The sequence below is a fragment of the Spinacia oleracea genome, chromosome 6 (genome assembly GCF_020520425.1).
Source record: "Spinacia oleracea cultivar Varoflay chromosome 6, BTI_SOV_V1, whole genome shotgun sequence".
NCBI lineage: Eukaryota > Viridiplantae > Streptophyta > Magnoliopsida > Caryophyllales > Amaranthaceae > Spinacia > Spinacia oleracea.
In genome coordinates, this window is record NC_079492.1 from 29,611,992 (window position 1) to 29,627,384 (window position 15,393).

The following is a 15,393-nucleotide window of genomic DNA, read 5'->3' on the forward strand; positions in this document are numbered from 1 at the left end:
TGATCCTCTCCCTCATCTTGAACCATATCAGAAATTGGTAGGCAAGCTCATCTACCTAACAATCACTAGACCATACATTGCCTTCACAGTCCATGTTCTTAGCAAGTTCATGCACTCTCCTACTTCAGTTTACCTACAAGCAGCCAAAAGGGTACTGAGGTATCTCTCACCTTCTCCTCATCAAGGAATACTTCTGGCAAACACATCTGCTGCCACTCTCACTGCATATTATGACAGCGATTGGGCTGGGTGCCCCTCTACAAGGATATCTTCCTCTGGTTTCTGCATTCTCCTTGGCCAATCTCCTATCTCTTGGAAATCTAAAAGGCAGTATGTGGTGTCCAGACCCTCTGCAGAAGCAGAATACATGTCAATGGCTATCACTGTGTGTGAGGTTATGTGGTTAAAATAACTCCTCAAAGATCTTGGTCTAAAAAATGTTGGCACTACTAGCCAGTGGTGGAACCAGAAATAATACATGGGGGGGGGGGGGGGGGGGGAATTTTAACATATAATTTTTATAACATTGAAAAACAAAAATAAATAAGAAAAGTAAGTATAAAATTGAGGGAGCTAAGAATCGAACCTTGTACCTCCTTGCACCTCCAATTTTTAAGGAAAATAACCACTTGAGGTACACTAAACATGTGCTTTTATAGTGCATATTTAATACTTGAACATATCATTGGGGGGGGGGGGGGCATGGCCCCCGCCAGCCCCCTAATTCCGCCCCTGCTACTAGCTCTTGTATTATGTGACAACCAGGTTGCTCTAGCAATTGCTGCAAATCCAGTCCACCACGAGAGAACTAAACATGTGGACAAAGACTGTCACTTCATCAGGGACAAAACTGCAGATGGTGTTATCCTTCCAGCCTATGTTTCCACTAGTCAACAACTAGTTGATGTCTTCACAAAGCTTCTCAGCTCTCATCACACAGAAGCACCTTCTTTCCAAGCTGGGAGTGTGCTCTTCATCATCACTCTCAGCTTGAGGGGGGAGTGTTAAGAAAAGAAGGAAGAAATGCAAGTCAACCCACTCAAGCAAGCCCAAATCAAATATTTAGCAAACTGAAATATTTCCTAAAATACTCTACTACTTCTTTTTTGTTTTCATGCCAATTATGGCAATGATGTTTTGTTGTTTTCAAAGTTGATTTAGGACAGCTGCAATGTAGGGTTGGTAAAGGTGATTGCCACCAACTTTAGGACTGCAGTCCGCCGCTATATAAAGGCATGTAATTCTCATTTAGAGCAACAACAAAAGTATGAATGAATGAAAATGGATGGCTTGCAACAATACAGTGAGATCACTAATTCTGTAGCATGAAAAATTGAAAATCAAAGACTAAATGTCTTCAACTACATACTACCATTAGTTTTGTCGAACCTCGTCAACATTAGAAAAAAACATATTTAATACTTATATGACACAAATATTTTGAAATGCATGTTCTATCAGGAACATGATGCGCAACACACTCTCGAAGTCTCGAGTAGTCCATTGTATGAATTAAGAGTTGATGTTGGGTTTGGTTGGAATTTGGTAAACCTACGATTTTGAAGCACAACACCACAAACACACTTCACAAAAGCCCACAAAACAAGCTTTGTTACTCGATAAGTCGATAACTCAAAGAGAGAAAACACCAAGCAAATGTTGAAAACGAACCAAAAACCCCAATAGAACCCTCAATCCTCTCTACCACCGATGGCAACCTTCGGTGCGGCAAGGTCATTCCTCCGCTCCACAACCACCGCTAGATCCGCCGTCCCACGATTCGCAGCCGCTTCCAAACCAAAATCCAACACATTTTCTCCCTCCTTCAACCTTCCGAAGCAAAAGAATCTTTCTGCCCCTCGCATTTTCAGGTTACAAAACCTGCATTTGATTCCCTTAATTTATTTAGTCTTGAAATACCCAGAAAATTAGTTAATTTAACTGCATTAGTTCAATTGATTCTATGTTTTGTAATCTGGGGTTGTTTGTAATTAGGTCTCCCGTTGAATTGAGCTGCTGTGTTGAATCGTTGCTGCCGTATCACACGGCCACCGCCTCTGCGTTGCTTACGTCCATGCTCTCCGTCGCGTGCCGTTCCGGTTGGACTCCTGAAGGTATTCTTTCTCTCTCCACCTGCTCATTTTACTCTTTATTTTGAATTTCTGTGCAATTTTATGACAATGTTTTGATGAACTATGCTGATTTTAAGTTTAGAAGGACAGTGATGTACGACGTATGAAGATTAAGCTTTAAATTAACCTAAACAAGTACTCCTTTAGCCCACATTTACAGAACCATTTATTGAGTTCAACATTGCAATCTTTGCTTTATTCATGTATGTGATAATTTATGAATTATTGGGGTATTTATTCTTTTATGAACTATCGGGTTAATGCCCGACTGCCCGAGTGATGGAACTAACAAATTATGCTGAGGAGTAAACAATTTACAATCCCTAATCTTCAGGTTCCTTATACTGGAATACTTAGGCGTGTGGAGATGTTTCTGAATTATATTTGAGACCAAAATGTAGGATGAATTGCAGCATTTGAAGACTGGCATTATGATTTTTTGCAAAGGCTAATGATGGATAGTGCTTTTGCTTCTTTGACATGTAGTTAGGGTCTGGAGATAGTACGATTATAGAGTAATTAGATTGTGTTAAGTGATTGGATCACTGAGTTCTTGTCATAACCATGGAATTATTAGCTCTCTGTGTTGTTTTGTATTATATGTTCGCTATACTTGTGTTCTTGAATTAGTGTTTCAGAGGAATATGGGCTTTGCGTTGTGATGCTTGAGCTTAAGTTCCCTCATATAACTGCCAGTTAGTTATGATAGTCACCCATGTTTTCACTTATGATGATAGAACTTATTTTGTCGTAAACAACTTTGGCGTTACTCTCAACAGATTAACTAGGTCTTGTTTGATTCAATATATATGATCATACTTTAGTTTTTTTATAGCTTTTACTTATGTAGGTCACCTTCGTTCTACCATCTTTCTCTAAAGGAACCATACCCTCTTTCCTCTTGTAGGGAAAGACAAGACTAGATGAAGGGCAAGCTAGCACTGATGGAGAGACTCGGATTTTTGGGTTGAATTTTGTGAGTTTGGTCCTTCTAAATTAGTGGAGTGAGATAATTTGTTATAGACTGAGAAGATGAATCACTAAAGTATACGAATTGATCTCAAATGGCAATTATCAAATTTTCCTTGTTTAAAACTGTGTCATGTAAAGATGTAGGTCAGGTCTTAATGATGTGGGTGTTCTTTAATAATTCAGTTACCTTTCTGTTCACAATGATTATATCTGATTCCTTCAAATAGGTGTTTCGAACCTTAAATATAAAAAATAGATCATTATATCGCTTGCATGAAATGTGGTTTATCTTCTAGCTAACTACATTCATGTGTATGGTACATTGAAACTAATGGATAAGTGAGATTTTGAGGTTTGCAATCGGGATCTCCGCTCACATCATCTTACATGAACAACACTACATTCATTAACAACTTACAAGGAGATAAAATAAATTTTACTTTCCTGTAGGTAGTTTTAGCATGTCAATACTCCAATGCTGGCTCCAAACATATGTCAACTTGAACTTGTTGATTGTTAATCTTTATTGCAATATGATATAAGAGTCACACTAATACGTCATATGCATTCAGATTGCAATGATGATGTATGATGCATATCAGACGGTCGTGCAAAGTATAATGAACTTGGGATTTGTGCATTGGTGATATGCTAAGGGTTTTCAAAGACATTCGGAGAAGCCAGAGCTATTTCATCCTTGTTATCATCTTAAACTATAAACTAGATGGTTCTTGATTCAATCGTTAGTTTTGGAATATGTATCTCAGACTCTATTGCGCCCCCTTGTTAAAATTCAATCATTTCATTGTCCTTTGGTTATTGACTTATTGTGCTATTCTCTTATAGTACCAATATGCAGTTCTTCTGTTATGATTTCTGTGGCCTTAGTTATCTTTCTGTGGCCTTCTGTTATATATCTTGCTAGGGCCTTGGCTATTCGGATGATGACTATCTAAAATAGCGAACTTCCTGTAACTTGACAGAAATTATCAGTTTATTACAAGCTATTCTTCCTATATTACAGAGTATTTTCCTCTGGTATCCATACCAACTTAGGAATGAGTCTGAGCTATTAGATGTGGCCAACACATAAGATATGTTTTTGACCGTTGAGGATTATTTGTTTTTTCACAAGCAGATATGTGTTGAGCTGAATCGATCTGATCTGTCTTCTGTAAATATTGGTTTTCGTTTTATCAGGGCACATCCAAAGAATAAGTACCTCTTTCCCGGTATATTGATGGGGCAAGGCAATAAAGCTTGCTTAAACAGGAATTGGAAGGCCTGGCTGGAACTTAGGAACTCTTGAACTCTGTATTCATATATGCATAAAATTATCCAAGAAGCCAGTGGTACTGCCTTTCTGTGAGGATATTGCCAAATAAAGAGAAGTTGAGTAAGATTTACTAATGATGAGGATTTTCTAGTCACCTGTAGCTTAGATTTATGGTTGTGTAGGATTGTGTTCTAGGTCGAGGGAAATAGAAAAATGGAATTGCAATTGTCAATTGACACCAGTCATTGAGGTATATGCAGGATTCTACAGTTTTAGATGATTTTTTAGGAGAACAAAATGGTCTAACAGATATGAGATGACACAGGACGTAGAATGCTTCCCTTCCCCCCCATCGATTACGGATATCTCGTGCGTTAAGGACAGATTTTGTTGCGTAAATCTGCTGACACGGTGGAGGTTAGAATGAATTCTTAATAAGAATATACTTTAAATACACTCTTATTATGGAAAATTTTGGTGCAAAAGCAGTAGGAAACCATAAGTGGTATCTTCTTAGCTAGCATCTGTGTGTGTTGAGGTTTTCAAAGCATGCAAGGTTCACTTGGGACGTGTTTATTTCATGCATGCCTGGTAGATAGATTTTGCTGGATGTTATTGTCAATCTTAAGTTCGTTCCAGGATTAGTACCTAAAACTCTACTGTAAGAACTGGAATCGTCGTGGCCATGTTTTTCTTTTATTTGTCTGAGCTTATTAGAATATATCATTTTCCCTTGAAATTTGACTTGGGCTTTCCTCTGTCTAGGGCCCTGATCACCTCACTTCTCTTGGCTTGTTCTGGATGTTAATCTTGTCAATCTGATTGCTGGTGTTAGCAATAGAATTGTTAAATAACTTCTATTACATTGTAGTCCCCTTTACTTTTTGGACCATGTAAGTAAGTTTTTTTTTTCTTTCATTGTAGATGGATGATATTTGTGTTGGCATGGCGGTGATTGGCCATAATTTTCTTTGGATTGTGATTTGGACTTTGTATACCAGCTACTAGAGGTATTTCATTCAGTGAAATACTAGTAAAGTTGCCGAAGTTGTATAATTTTCAGTGGGTTAACTCCATCTGATCTGTTACTTCACTACGAACTTTCTGTCCGAGTCGATATGAATGGAAATGTTGCTGAATATGTTTCCCTGGTTCTGATTTGATTTTATTCGTTAATGTTATAGCGCATTGCATACTGAGGTCTGAGGCCTGTACTTTACACATTTTATTGATGAATAGGAGGACATTGAACTATATAATATTTTTCTGGTTGTTGAAGATTCCGAGGGGTAAAATTGCAATCTAACTAAGATCAAGCATGTGTGAAGCTGATCTCTGTTGATCTTTTTCTAGTTAGAAAATTATATACATCTAGTGGAGGTTACATGTTTATTTACTCCAGGAAACTGTGAATTGACTGATAGGGCTGTGGATTGACTGATTGGGTTGTTGATTGACTGATAGGGTTAATTCCTGGCCGTCTTGGGTTTGTTTTCTTGTAGTCACCTGATATAGTGCCTTCATTTGAACCAAAGTGCTAAGAACCATACACAACTTAGCCAAACCCTAATCCCAAATAAGAAAATAAAATTTCTTGACCACCCTCATAGATCTTCTTCTTCAGTCTTTCATCTCCTAGAATCACCTTTGCTTCCCTTTTTCTGTTTATCTTTTGACTTAGGTTTGAGATCTCAAATGGGAAAGCAAGTTTGTTAATCTAAAAATAAATTGTTATTAAGTCGGTGGATTTCGACCTGAAATTCCGTCTCTCTTTAGCTTAGATTTGTGTCGCCGGACATCAGAAACGTCCTCAACACCACCAAATCTGAAGATGTTGGCTAGAGCCCAGCCGTCATCTTTGTCCCTTTTTCCCTTGCCGGTATTTCTATGTTACCGGCATGGAATCGGTCTGTCCTTACCCGGACATCCTTGCAATTTCATCCCCGGTCGTGGTGATCTTTGTTTCCACCACCGCTGTCGTCATGGCCACCAATATTGTATAAAAAAATTAGACCGACACTGCCTTCGGTGCTTAGCATAGCAGCAATACTAAATCTTGCTTAGTTGTCCGCAGCAATACCAGATCTGGATATGTTCATAGTATAAGTTTCTGTAACTTTTGTAAATTTATTTTTTGTAGTTTTGAACTTTTTATTGTACAGGTTGTTTCAATTTTTTAAAGCTAACTTTAGTTTAATTTTTATGCCATACTGCCATAGAGTAGTGTAGTGGGTTAGTGTAGTAGGTTATTGTCGGCTTTCGGGTTTGGTTTCTTCTCGAGAATGGGGCGTCATCATATATCGTCCGGCTAATCGTCTATCTTTGAAGTCTATTCACCAAGAGTTTACTTGGAACTGGGCTGGTAGTATGAGGTTTGAGCGTAGTTTCATTGTTCTCTATCTATTTTGCTCACAGTAATTGTAACTCATCCGACAAGATGATTTCAGGTAGCCCCTCAGAGATTTTCTTTCCTTATCAAAAAAAAAAAAAATAATAAAAAATGCAAAAGGACCACAAATTACAACAATAGTGAAAAGTGCGAAGCCCAACTCATGATCAATATAATTAGCCGGGTTATCCAACATGTATTTAACTATTTAAGTGCTTGAGCACCCGTTTCTAACTCAAGGTGATAAATCTTCCTCTCCCAAGCGACAACAATAGTGTTAACATTCAGTTAATACTAACTAACATATGGTGAAACTAATGGTTTTATCTACAACTTGTACATATAGAAAGTCAAAGGGCTGGCCATGGCTCTCTCTTGGTTCCACCACTGCGAGTCTGCGACCAACCTGTTTGACAGGTATTATGGGTTAAATAACTCTCCCTAAAACTGCGATACCCTTTGTCAGTTTCTCTCATGAAAACTAAGATCACCTTCATTCTACGGTTTCCATGTCAACCATTCAACCATCATAGGATGTACATGGAATACGAGAAGTTTAGATGGACAATGATATAGTGATTCTCAGGGTTACCAACCCCATGAGGTGGATGCTGAATTGACATTTCTTTTTTTAATATACTCTATATTATGTGGAAGGCAACAATAAAGTCTTTGAAGCTAATTAATATTAAAATAATACGGAGTACAATTTACAAAGTAAATTGTGTTCAATGTTTTAGTCTCTTTTTCAATCAATTGTCTTCAATGGCAACAACCAGTCATCTGATCGGAAACAACTCATCTTTGTCAAAACCCCGTAAAAGAAAAAGTAGAAAAAAAACCCACCAAGATTATGGTTATGAATGATTAAATCATTAAAATTCGGATCAAAAGAAATTGATGGTTAAAGTTGACCATTAAAAACCGTAAACGATTCATTTATGCTATTATCATAGTGTAGATGATGATTGAAGGTAGCCAAAGTTGTAGACATGTAGTTGCGGTAGTTGGTAGACCTTATACATATCTGGAAGTTGGAATCTTGGAACCACCTCCTAATTCATATTTCTTTTCTTCTTTGAAAGTAAACGTTAGGTGTGCATGTCAGTTTTCATGTTTCAACATGAAATACTTTCTGAGAAAACTCAGTAGTTTGAGAGAGAAAAGAAGATGATTTATGTATTATTGAATCATTGAATAATATTACAGCAATCTGAGCTATATATACAACAGATTGTATGATGTGTTTCAACCAATAGGAAGAGAGCTAAGAACTAACAACCAATCATATTCAACCTACTGTACACCTAAGCATTCTAAGCTCATTATTACAAGTTGAATCAAGTAACTAACTCTCTAACAAACTCCCGTGAATCTAGGGAAGTTGGTTGAGTATGCTGTTGAGTATATCTGCTTCTAGAATCATCCATAATACGCATTGCACTGCTGGCTGCATGGTCATGCAGTGTGTGAGCTGTGGTGAGCTTTGTACTGCTTGCTGCATGTTCATGTAAGGCATGACTTGAGCTAGGATCAGCAGGTTGTAAACCAACACCCCCCCTCAAACTAGGGATGGGATACACATTGATCATACCTAGTTTGGATGACAAATTCTTATGCTGAGAACTAGGTAGAATCTTTGTAAAAATATCAGCTAATTGATGCCGAGTAGGCAAATAACTTAGTGTAATAAGTCCCTCAAGTACTTTGTCCCTAGTGAAATGGCAATCCACTTCTATATGCTTGGTGCGCTCATGAAATATGGGGTTTTTGGCAATGTGAATTGCTGATTGATTATCACAATGAAGTTGAACTGGTTGCAAAGCAGTGACACCCAATTCTTCTAAAAGTCTAACCACCCAAGTGACTTCACTGGCTGCTTGAGACATTGCTCTGTATTCTGCTTCTGAAGAGCTTTTTGAAATGGTAGATTGTTTCTTTGATTTCCAGCTAATAGGAGAGTTGCCTAGAAGCAGAATATAACCTGTTACTGATCTTCTGGTGGTAGGACAAGCAGCCCAATCTGAATCAGAGTAAGCCTGTAGGGTCAACTGATCAGTAGCTTTGAGCAAAATGCCTTGCCCTGCAGTGTGAGAGACATATCTGAGGGTGTGAGTGAGAGCTTCTATGTGCTGAACATTGGGAGAATGCATGAATTGAGAGAGAGATTGAACAGCAAAAGCAATATCAGGCCTTGTGTGAGTGAGGAAATTCAATTTTCCCACAAAACATCTGTAAAGTTCTGGATTGTGATAAGGTTCACCTTCAGAGGAGAGTTTAAAATTAAGAGGAAAGGGAGTTACAGCAGGCTTGGAGAGATCTAGTTCACAATCCTGTAGAAGTTCCTTAGTGTACTTTCTTTGTGTGAGAATATACTGTTAGGTTATGATACATATGACAATTCATAAATCATGCGGAAAAACCATAAACCCAGGAAAACATATTATTTACACATAATCATTTAGCATAGATTAGATGCATACTCTTTGTTGCGTGCCTTCCCTAGCTGCGCCCGAACCGAACAAGAACAAGTCTTTAGGACTCCAAGTGTCGTCCCTCCGTAGATAGTCCACAGCACGTCCGGATCCGCCTTAAGATTGACCAACTAGAATCGCCCTTAAGGTACTATTATTTTCGGCACTTTATAGGCAAATGTGTGACTGAATTTTCTCTCAAAAACTCACTTTGAATACTTTGAAACTTGTGTTATAAATTGTGAGCCCTAGCCTCATATTTATAGCGGTATGGAAAGGGAATCGAAATCCTATTCAGATACAAATTAATTAAACCTAGAATCCTACAAGAACTCTAATTTAATTAATTTATCAAATAGAATTAGGAATTTAATCATTAACCGAACTCTGCATGTTTTAGGAAACGTGCAAGAACACAAACACTTGCACACACACGCACGGCAGCCACGATGGGCCCCATGCGTGCGCGCGAGCAGCAGCCCACTCAGCGCCCGCGCGCGCTGCGCGCTGCGCGTGCTGTGCGCGCTGTGCGCGCTGCGCGCTGCGCGCAGCCTGCTGGGCCTGGCCTTGCGCTGGGCCTGGCGTTGCTGTTTGTGCGGCGCGCTTGGCTTGCTGGGCGATGGCCTGGCTTCGTGCTGGGCCTCGTCCGGCAGGCCTCGTCCGATGCTTATTCGTACGATGCGCTTCCGATTAAATTTTCCGATTCCGGAATTCATTTCCGATACGAACAATATTTAATATTTCCGATTCCGGAATTAATTTCCGTTTCGAACAAATATTTAATATTTCCGTTTCCGGAATTATTTTCCGATTCCGGTAATATTTCCGATTCTGACAATATTTTCGTTTCCGGCAATATTTCCGATTCTGGCAATATTTCCATTTCCGATAATATTTTCCGACACGTACCATGTTTCCGTTTCCGGCAACATCTACGACTTGGATAATATTTATATTTCCGATACGATCCATATTTCCGTTTCCGGCAATATCATCGTTTCCGGAGTATTCATTCCTTGCCTGTGACGATCTTAGCTCCCACTGAAACCAAGATCCGTCGGTTCCGAATATTCATAGATGGAGTATTTAATGCTATTAAATACTTGATCCGTTTACGTACTATTTGTGTGACCCTACGGGTTCAGTCAAGAGTAAGCTGTGGATTAATATCATTAATTCCACTTGAACTGAAGCGGCCTCTAGCTAGGCATTCAGCTCACTTGATCTCACTGAATTATTAACTTGTTAATTAATACTGAACCGCATTTATTAGACTTAACATAGAATGCATACTTGGACCAAGGGCATTATTTCCTTCAGTCTCCCACTTGTCCTTAGGGACAAGTGTGCATTTCCTAATTCCTTTGTCGCTCGATGCTTGCTCTTGAACATAAGGTAAGAGTTGTCATCCTTATTATGTCCAGAGGTGTTCCTCGGTTTCAGAGTTCAACTGATCAAATAAACAGATAATCATAGCCTATGATTCATCCGAGCACGGCCATGCATTTCACAGTTTCTAGCTCTCCGAGTGGCCTTGTACAACTTTTAAGCATCTCATCCCGATTTATGGGAGGACAATCCCAATCTTGCGATCTTGAGATTAGACTTCGTTTGATAGGTGATTACCTGAGCGTTGCCTTTATAGCCTCCTTTTACGGTGCGACGGTTGGACAACGTCAAAGCAACCAGTTCTCAAACAAGTAATCTTCAAATCACTCAGGTATTGAGGATTTAGTGTCTAATAATTTAATGAAATTTACTTATGACAGACTTTCATCTCTTACAGTAAAGTTTCATAGGTCTCGTCCGATACTAGTCTTCCCAAAGTAAGTATCTATGCAAATGATTATGACATTGCCATGTCCACATAGTTCAAGAAACAGAACTACTAGTCATCTTGCATTCTAATCGTCTAACGTTTTCTATGCGTCCAATTTTATAGAAAACTCCGATTAGGGACCATTTTCAACCTTTGACATTCAAGTTCACTTGATAGACATTTCTTAGTCACAGGACTGGTCCTGACAGTCTATCTTGAATATATCGTCAAATTGAAGGGACTCATCATTTAATAAACCACAAATTAAATGGAAAAATGAATTCTTTTCATTTATTGTGAATGATTAACCAATAATGTTTTACAAAGATTTAAACTCTAAAACTTTAAAACATTAAACAGAGACATCAAAGCCATTCTCCAATATGCTTGATTCCCATAGCTGCAGTGTGCGAGTTGTGCTTCGCCTGCGGCAGAGGTTTAGTTAATGGATCTGATATGTTGTCATCAGTTCCAATTTTGCTTATCTCGACTTCTTTTCTTTCAACGAACTCTCGTAGAAGGTGAAATCTACGAAGTACATGCTTGACTCTCTGGTGGTGTCTAGGCTCTTTTGCCTGTGCAATAGCTCCGTTATTATCACAATACAGGGCTATTGGTCCTTTAATGGAGGGGACTACACCAAGTTCTCCTATGAACTTTCTTAGCCATATAGCTTCCTTTGCTGCTTCATGTGCAGCAATGTACTCCGCTTCAGTTGTAGAATCCGCAATGGTGCTTTGCTTAGCACTTTTCCAGCTTACTGCTCCTCCGTTGAGGCAGAAGACAAACCCAGACTGTGATCTGAAATCATCTTTGTCGGTTTGGAAACTTGCGTCCGTATAGCCTTTAACAATTAATTCATCATCTCCACCATAGACCAGGAAGTCATCTTTGTGCCTTTTCAGGTACTTCAGAATGTTCTTGGCAGCAGTCCAATGCGCCTCTCCTGGGTCTGACTGGTATCTGCTCGTAGCACTGAGTGCGTACGCAACATCCGGGCGTGTACGTATCATAGCATACATTATTGAACCAATCAATGATGCATATGGAATCCCATTCATTCGTCTACGCTCATCAAGTGTTTTTGGGCACTGAGTCTTGCTTAGAGTCATTCCATGAGACATGGGTAGGTAGCCTCGCTTGGAGTCCGCCATCTTGAACCTATCAAGCACCTTATTGATATAAGTGCTTTGACTAAGTCCAATCATCTTTTTAGATCTATCTCTGTAAATCTTGATGCCCAATATGTACTGTGCTTCTCCTAGATCCTTCATCGAAAAACATTTCCCAAGCCAAATCTTGACAGAGTTCAACATAGGAATGTCATTTCCGATAAGCAATATGTCGTCGACATATAATACTAGGAAAGCAATTTTGCTCCCACTGACCTTCTTGTATACACAAGATTCGTCCGCGTTCTTGATGAAACCAAAGTCACTGACTGCTTCATCAAAACGTATATTCCAGCTCCTGGATGCCTGCTTCAATCCGTAGATTGACTTCTTTAGCTTGCATACCTTTTTAGCATTCTTTGGATCCTCAAAACCTTCAGGCTGTGTCATAAACACAGTTTCTGTTAAAACGCCGTTTAAGAAAGCAGTTTTGACATCCATCTGCCATATTTCGTAATCGTAATATGCAGCGATTGCTAACATTATTCGAATAGACTTTAGCATTGCAACTGGTGAAAAGGTTTCATCGTAATCCACACCGTGGACTTGCCTGTAACCTTTTGCAACCAATCTAGCTTTGAAAACTTCAAGTTTCCCATCCTTGTCCTTTTTCAGTTTGAAAACCCATTTGCTTCCAATGGCTTGGTAGCCATCTGGCAAATCGACCAAATCCCATACTTGGTTTTCAGACATGGAGTCTAATTCAGATTGCATGGCTTCTTGCCATTGCTTGGAGCTAGGGCTCGTCATAGCTTGCTTGTAAGTCGCAGGTTCATCACTTTCAAGTAATAGAACGTCATAGCTCTCGTTCGTCAAAATACCTAAGTACCTTTCCGGTTGAGATCTATATCTTTGCGATCTACGCGGGGTAACATTTCTAGATTGACCATGATTCTCACCAGATTCTTCTAAAGATCTCTGAGTTTCATCCTGAATGTCATCTTGAGCATTCTCTAGAGTTTGTTGTTCGACTCGAATTTCTTCGAGGTCTACTTTTCTCCCACTTGTCATTTTTTAAATGTGATCCTTCTCCAAAAAGACACCATCTCGAGCAACAAACACTTTGTTCTCAGATGTATTGTAGAAGTAATACCCCTTTGTTTCCTTAGGATAGCCCACAAGGATACATTTGTCAGATTTTGGATGAAGTTTGTCTGAAATTAATCGTTTGACGTATACTTCACATCCCCAAATCTTAAGAAAAGACACATTTGGAGGCTTTCCAAACCATAATTCGTATGGAGTCTTTTCGACAGCTTTAGACGGAGCTCTATTTATAGTGAGTGCAGCTGTATTTAGTGCATGTCCCCAAAATTCTAATGGAAGTTCGGCCTGACCCATCATTGACCTGACCATGTCTAGCAAGGTTCTGTTCCTCCGTTCTGACACACCGTTCCATTGTGGTGTTCCAGGAGGAGTCAATTCTGATAGAATTCCACATTCTTTCAGATGGTCATCAAATTCATAGCTCAGATATTCACCGCCTCTATCAGACCGCAGTGCCTTAATCTTCTTGCCTAATTGATTCTCTACTTCACTCTGAAATTCCTTGAATTTGTTAAAGGATTCAGACTTATGCTTCATTAGGTAGACATAACCATACCTACTGAAGTCATCAGTGAAAGTGATAAAGTAGCTGAAACCACCTCTAGCATTTGTACTCATTGGTCCACATACATCTGTATGGATTAAACCCAATAGTTCATTTGCTCTTTCTCCAACTTTAGAGAAAGGTTGCTTCGTCATTTTGCCAAGTAAACATGATTCGCATTTACCATAATCCTCTAAGTCAAATGGTTCTAGAATTCCTTCCCTTTGAAGTCTTTCTAAGCGTTTCAAGTTTATATGGCCTAATCGACAATGCCACAGATAGGTGAGATCTGAATCATCCTTTTTGGCCTTTTTGGTATTTATGTTATATACTTGTTTGTCGTGATCTAATAAATAAAGTCCATTGACTAATCTAGCAGATCCATAAAACATCTCTTTAAAATAAAACGAACAACTATTGTCTTTTATTATAAAGGAAAATCCCTTAGCATCTAAGCAAGAAACTGAAATGATGTTTTTAGTAAGACTTGGAACATGGAAACATTCTTCCAGTTCCAAAACTAGCCCGGAGGGCAACGACAAATAGTAAGTTCCTACAGCTAATGCAGCAATCCGTGCTCCATTTCCCACTCGTAGGTCGACTTCACCCTTGCTTAACTTTCTACTTCTTCTTAGTCCCTGTGGATTGGAACATAAGTGTGAGCCACAACCTGTATCTAATACCCAAGAAGTTGAATTAGCAAGTATACAGTCTATAACGAAAATACCTGAAGATGGAACGACTGTTCCGTTCTTCTGATCTTCCTTTAGCTTTGGACATTCTCTTTTGTAATGGCCTATTCCATCACAATAAAGACAGCTTGATGTGGACTTGTCCTGCTTTGATTTAGCATTGCCCTTGGACTTTCCACCTTTCTTGAATGGTCTCTTTCTAGCCTTGAGTAAATCTTTGGCTTCACAGTCCAGTACTATTTCAGCCTTTCTGACAAGGTGAATAAATTCTGCAACTGTTTCTTCTCTTGGTTCACTTAGGTATAGTTGCTTGAAGCGACCAAACCCACTGTGTAGTGAATTGAGCAAGACAGAGACTGCCATCCTTTCGCTTATTGGTGTTCCTAGTAGACTTAGGCGATCAAAATATGAACACATAAGATCCACATGGAACCTCAGTGGGACGCCTACCCTTTGTTTAGTGCGAAGGAGCTGAACATGTGTTTCTTGGACCTCCATCCTATAACACCTGTTGGGAGAACTAACCTTTAGACCAGACATTGATTCAATCAACTCATGGACGTTCAGGTCCCTGTCCTCCGTACTTCCACGACAGATATCCCTCAGATTCTTGATGAGCGTAAAAGGTTCATAGGCTACAAACCTTCTAGCCCAATCATCAGGGATATTGTTCAGCATGAGACTCATAACCTTTTTGAGATCCGCATCCCAGGCGTAAAATCTCTCAGGGGTCATGTCTCTGGCATAGTAGCTTGGCATGGGATGTGACAGTATATACTCAAGTCCATTGAGTTTGACTATTTCAACTAGCTTAGCTTCCCATTCAAGAAAATTTGTCAGGTTCAGCTTGACCATAAGCTCAGAACCCATGATGAT

The 15,393-nt window shown here is 39.3% G+C and overlaps 1 protein-coding gene across 4 annotated transcripts; it reads left to right on the forward strand.

The window, feature by feature from the left end:
• Window positions 1–1,593: 1,593 nt before the first annotated feature.
• On the forward strand, window positions 1,594–5,521 carry LOC110804716 (protein NUCLEAR FUSION DEFECTIVE 6, mitochondrial-like). 4 transcript variants are annotated; one of them, XM_056832957.1, is made up of 3 exons: window positions 1,594–1,871; window positions 1,996–2,114; window positions 4,305–4,360. In XM_056832957.1, exons 1-3 carry the CDS (start codon window positions 1,711–1,713, stop codon window positions 4,343–4,345), a joined length of 321 nt encoding a protein of 106 aa, XP_056688935.1. In that variant the 5' UTR covers window positions 1,594–1,710; the 3' UTR covers window positions 4,346–4,360. The 4 variants fall into 4 exon arrangements, with proteins under 4 accessions (XP_056688935.1, XP_021866019.1, XP_021866020.1 ...); XM_022010327.2 differs by lacking the exon at window positions 4,305–4,360 and adding an exon at window positions 5,305–5,521 and having other exon boundaries at window positions 1,598–1,871; XM_022010328.2 differs by lacking the exon at window positions 4,305–4,360 and adding an exon at window positions 5,146–5,298 and having other exon boundaries at window positions 1,598–1,871.
• The last annotated feature ends 9,872 nt before the right edge of the window (window positions 5,522–15,393 follow it).